At 44.2% G+C, this 5,815-nt stretch overlaps 1 protein-coding gene across 2 annotated transcripts in view; it reads right to left on the reverse strand.

Annotated features, from left to right (window-relative positions):
• The window catches only part of QRICH1 (glutamine rich 1), a 23,993-nt gene extending 18,310 nt beyond the window's left edge, over window positions 1–5,683 (reverse strand). The window contains exons 1-2 of one of the 2 annotated variants that reach the window (XM_009284405.2): window positions 5,274–5,683; window positions 1,348–1,677 (exon numbers count right to left, since the gene is read on the reverse strand). In XM_009284405.2, the coding sequence (XP_009282680.1) occupies window positions 1,348–1,656 (309 nt within the window). In that variant the 5' untranslated portion in view covers window positions 1,657–1,677; window positions 5,274–5,683. Of the gene's footprint in view, window positions 1–1,347; window positions 1,678–2,286; window positions 2,355–5,273 lie in introns of those variants that run through there. The other variant, XM_009284406.2, reaches the window with a different exon arrangement.
• Window positions 5,684–5,815: the final 132 nt, after the last annotated feature.

Raw genomic sequence — 5,815 nt, forward strand, 5'->3', positions numbered from 1 at the left:
GGGAGCAGAAAGAGAGATTCCTTCTGACTTTTACAATTGGTCTGGGGGCCTTGCACATCTTCAAGGCTAAGGCACCCAAAAAAGCCAACCCTCCTAGTCCTTCTACTGAACGTCTCCCAAAAAATGCACTAGCTGGCAGAACCAAAAGCACCCTTGATCAGTTTTAAGAGACTCATGCAGAGATCCAAGTCATGTCTGTGAGACTAGAGGCTTTTATTCTTCAAAAGCCTTCTGACACAAGTTACTGTAGGGCAACAGCTTACAGAAGTCCCAGTTGAGCATTCATTTACTCAATAGAGAGAGTAATTGGAGATGGAGTTACCCAGTGAAAGAGGTAGGTTTGCCTTTGCTGGAGGATAAAAGCACGCAAGTAAGCTGTTAGCACAAGTCTACTGCACTGCAGCAAGTTCACACTACCTTATCTCCAGTAATTTGTGTCTCCATACCCTCATTTGTTGCAAAAGAGGAAAGCTCACAACTTTACATTCATGCTACAGAAGGCAGGAAGATTCAAATCTTAAGTGTATCGAATTACAGCTGTAGAGAGTGTTCAGCCGTTTGGAGACATATCATAAGAGAACCTTAGTAAATGCCCTGCCACCTATAAACTCTTCAATTTAAGACGTGTGTTTGAGGACCAAATCAGTTATCCTAAGTTATATGTTTCGTTCCCCCCCACCCCGGTACTGGATTTGCTCATTTAATACTTAATACAAATTACTGTAATACCTATTAAAAAAAAAATGGAGAAGACTCCTTCCACTGTGCAAGGGGATAATCTACCTTGACACATATGCATCTTTCAGAGTCCCTTTCCTGAAAGGTATCTCCCCCTGGTTCATAACGTAAGTTGACATCCCTGCATTTTCCCCCCCGACTTAAAAGTCAATTTAAGAACTACAACTTTTAGAACATTCAAGCAAAATCACTTAAAGATTATTGATTTCATTTAAAAAACCTGAAGGTGAGTTAGATCCCACAACCACCTGGAAGAACCAGATAAAGTAAGACCAGCAGAGGGGGGTGGTATTTATAGCAGCTTCACACAGAGTGCAAGGCTTCAGGGAGCTGTGTACATGCCAGAACTGTCAACCATTTCTCCAATAGGTTACACCACTACATTGCTATGTATGCCACTCCTCCTGCTCAATGGAGGCACAGTCAAGAGGGAAATTTACTACCAAATTCCTTAAATGAAAAGGAAATAGTGCTGTTCTGTATAAAGTTAATTGGCCCTGCTTCTTAAGTGCTCGCTTGTGGTTTCAGGTTAGATAGTAGCTGGCTCTGAACACTACTCCACAGGTTAGCAAGTCATATATACATATAGAGAATATTTAAGACGCTTACCTGGACTTGCTGGGGTTGCTGAACCTGTATTTGCTGCTCTGGCTGAGTTTGCTGCTGGACACTGGTTGTCACAGGACAAGCAAGTTCAAGCAAAGACCCAGCCACCTCTGTGCTGTCCGTGTAAATGCAGTTGCCACCCTGCTGATATACCATTGTGGTGGTGGCCGTCTGCTGGAACTCCTGCAGAGCTTCCGGCCCCTTGGAAGCAAGGGAGTCCAGAAACTCCTTCATCCTGTGCTGGGGGATCGTTCGCGCCTTCACACGGATGTATTCTTCAAAGGAAATGGTGTTCTCCAGAGAATTATTCATATTGCAAGGTCCTTAGGGTTCCTTAAGGAAAGAGAAAGTTAAAGTCTTAACTACAGCACTCCTTTGATGCAAGGATATTACCAACTCCAGTAACTAATCTCTCATATCAAGTACCGTATGAAAACTAGCAAACATGCACAGCCAGATGCCTGAGACAGATGCTTTAGTTTTACGAGGCATCTTGTGCTACTACACATTTCTCATATTAACCCTTAGCAGCTCAGGGAAGTCTGAACGATAACCAGGTGTAACTGCGGTACTATTCAAAGAGCTCACTGCCATGAAAAATCTTCTAGCATTGTACTTCACCCAGACCAGGTGAGTCCCATAACAGACGAAATCAAGTCACACATTTCATTCATTTGCAGCATGCAGTATTAGTGAGAGAAGCTTAGAAATCAATTATCTGTGGCCCTGCTTCACAGCCACAGAGGTGGGAGAACCAAGCAGTATGTTCTATCAGGCCATGCGGTTCTATTCTAGGCAGCTAATGGGAAGCACAACAGAAGAGCATCAGATGCAGCATTCAGCCCACTGCTATTAAGACTAGAACAGCCTTATCAATTCGAACATAGCAAGCAAAAGGAGAGTGCTGGAAACAAGAGATTCCTCAAACGGGGAACTACACACATGGAGAAGCAGAGCTCTGGAAATGACAAAGGCAACAGCAGCATCGGTTCTTGATGTCCTTTTAACATAGGAAAAGGTTAACATGAAACATGCCGTGTACGAAGACAAAAGAGAGACAGAAAAAGAAATTAGATGATCAGGGAGGAAGTGAGAGCAAGGAAAAAAAAAACACAACAAAAAAGATGACTCCACCTGAGAACATTAGAAAGCTCTAGGGTATACTCTGACAGCATTCTTCTCTTATTGACTTATCTTGTTTAAACCCACAAATTGTTTCTGCAGTGAGTATACTGGTTGTTTCTAAGGCACCAATTAGTCTTGATAAAGGATAAAATAGATTTGAGCTATAACACTCCCAGATACTGAGATGGTTGTGAAAAGATGTGAAACAGCACAAGATTAGGACTAGAAGAGGTGATTCAGTACTACTAGATCAAGCTGCGGAAAGGAGGAAAAAGGGACAAACCACTATATGTACATTATGACTGTAGTTCTAAAGAGAATAGGTACAAAAGCAGAACCTTTTATATCATTTTACCATGATTTAACCAAGTGGAACCAAGACAGAAATATGTGGTTGAGCATACAACTGCAACAGCCTGCGTGAAAATGGGATTTAGTTCTAGGCTCCCAGTGGCACCCAAGCGTATCCCATAAGTCCAGCTCCAACTCCCACCAACATCAGTGGGAGCTAGAGCAAATTCTAACCACTCTTTACTGTTACGTGACAGCAGTCTAAACACACAGAAGTTTTTGTTTACATGGAGGAGGTTCATGGCTAGTGCATTGGACCAGGCTCATAGGAGAAAGAATGAATATCAAAGGTAAGGGGAACACACATGAGGCAACTTGCGCTGTATCTATAGTTTCTGGAGTTATTAAGCAACATTTGTTACTGTCTTGCTCTACAGAAAATATTCTTAAAACATGCATCAATGTTTAGTAAAAAGCACCAGCTAACAGTGTTCACTTAGTAAATCCAACAACTCTGTAAAGGCCAGCATACAGAAGCTCCTGTAGCGCCCACAGCTGGACAGAAAAACAATTCTCCTGCCTTTCAGAGATTCTGATCTGACACATTTTCAAGCCAGCTCCGCATGATAGAGCCAGTAAGACTATTCACTTAGTTGCTGAGTGAGGTTTCCTCCAGGAGCCACTCTACACCTCTACAGGACACATTATTAACCCTTTCCCAGGTGACCATATGTCCAGGGTGAAATGAATAGAGAACAACCTTGTTAACGCATCCTCAGTGACTCAGACAGGACCTACGCCAGGCACACTCGAATGCATCTTGCATCTAATTGTAAGAGGCTCCGTTACATACTCTGAAGCTGGAAAATGGATTTTGAGCGATTAACTTGTCCCGATTTTCTACTTGGAACTTGCAAATAGTTGACTTCAACACTACAGCGAGGCTTTCAGAACAGCATAATCATTTTGCATGTCCACTCTGAGGGGCACTAGCAGACACAGCTTTCAGAGGGAAGACTCTTCTGAAGAATGAGCCTCAAGGATGCCACACTGGGAACCCAGAGGTGAACACTACAGGTGCTCTTTGAGATTATATGCTCTTTGACAGTTAGCTGCTGCTGAATAGGATGGGCTCACCTCTCGGCAAAGGTCCTGCCTTCTTCCTTGCTCCTGCATTGGTGCATATTATGTTGGAGTGGCTCAGGGAATAGCTATTCACTTTCTGTTAATCTTGCCAAGGGAGAGACCGCGGAGATCAGCAGGGCCGCTGTTTTCAACAGCGGCTATCTATTAGCCCTCACTTTTACTTTTGGAACTCCAAGCCCTTCTATCAAGAGCTGCTCACATGTACATTGCGCTCCTGCGCAGGAGAAACCAGAAGCCACCAGAAACCCAGATGAATAAGCAGCAGGCCCAAAGATCAAGAAGAAAAGATCCACCACCAAACCATCACCTACCTCTTTCAACCACCAGAACGCGGAACAAACACAGCATTAATTTCTTAGATACAAATCCTTGACCCTGCTCAGCTGCTCCATCTTAATTAGTTCTTCCTAGCATCAACATCAAGAGCCTACTAGGCCAGTCTTCCCCTACTAGCAAATCTTCCTCTGTCACAAGCTGTCAGAAGGAATCTCTCTTCTCCTCTCTTTTAGCATGGAAAAATCTTCCTTTATGTTTGCTTGAAGTCACTACACTGAGAGCCACTAATGCCTAAAACAGTGAAATGCTCATCTGAGCCACTGCAGCACTTGAAGTCCCAAGCATGGATCAGAACCCCACTGTGCCACGTGGTATTTGTTCCTGCTCCGGAACAGCAGCAGTATCTTCCTTTGGTTTTCTCTGCAGCTCTCCAACTCTGGCAATCAGAAAGGAGCTAAAGACACCACAGGTAACGGTGCGGGCTGGACTAAGTTTCTCCCAGAGCCATTCCTGTCAGTTTGAAGGCTGCTTGGGGTTATTTAACTAAAAGCACTGAACCACTCAAAACTGCACTTCACAAAACCCTACACAGCAGCAGAGGTACCAGGTCTAGATGAAGATTCAGGAAAGTAATGCTGCACTCCCAATTTATTAAAACGAAACCCACCTGCATTTATGACAGAAAACCTCTTTAAGGCTCAAGGGTGCATTCAACAGGCTTTTGTAGGGCAACATACACAGCTTGCTGCTGCAGTTGCCACTTTTACTGTTAGTTATTAAAACATAATAATTTACGCATTCCATTTATCCCGCAGACACGCATTAGAAACAGCAACCACCCATCCTCACTAGATCTCAGCAGCATGTTTTTAATACTGCATTTTAAAATAAAAAAAGAGCGTCCAGGCAATAAGCTTTCTCCGATAAAGGAAGGTAATTCCTCCCTGTTCAGCATAACTGCATTTTTTCCAGGAAATAAGTTCAAGAAATTCTTTGAAGATCATGAGCACATACGGTTAGTTCATAAAACTTAGACTGAGGTTACTGAAAACACACACACAACTTGCAGCATGTGGACAATCTGGACTCACCAGTCACCATGTTGCATGTATTTCTGCTGCTCTTGTCCTGAGCTCTTAGACTTGTAACGTTCTGGAGAAGACAGAACAAAGAAGCCCTTTCCATCCCCAGTTCCTCTTTCTTTATTAAAGCCATTTTATTTTTAATATGTATTCCATTAAGAAAAAAAAAAAAAGAATCAGAAAAGAAAAATATGATCATTCACGCAGCTAGCCGCTCCTACTGAAGAATTGTGAGATGCCCAATTCCTAACCATTGTATCCCTCAGCCTGGTGAGCGTTACTGGGAACGAGTGTGTGAGCACATCTGTCACGGGGCGCAGAGCGCTCGCACCGTGCAGTGACAGGCGCAGCGCAGCCGGTGACACCGGAGTTACTGGAAGACAGAACTTAGAACAAGGCAGCAGCAGTGACCGTATCCAGAGGTCCCCCCTCCACCTCCCCCCGCAGGTGTTCCCGGCCCAGCAGCAGTCCGTATCCAGAGGTCCCCCCTCCGCCTCCCCCCGCAGGTGTTCCCGGCCGCGGCTTCCCCTGCTCGAGCGGGGGACGGGGGA

The sequence above is a fragment of the Aptenodytes forsteri genome, unplaced genomic scaffold (assembly GCF_000699145.1).
Source record: "Aptenodytes forsteri isolate BGI_AS27 unplaced genomic scaffold, ASM69914v1 Scaffold53, whole genome shotgun sequence".
In the NCBI taxonomy this organism is placed as follows: Eukaryota; Metazoa; Chordata; class Aves; order Sphenisciformes; family Spheniscidae; genus Aptenodytes; species Aptenodytes forsteri.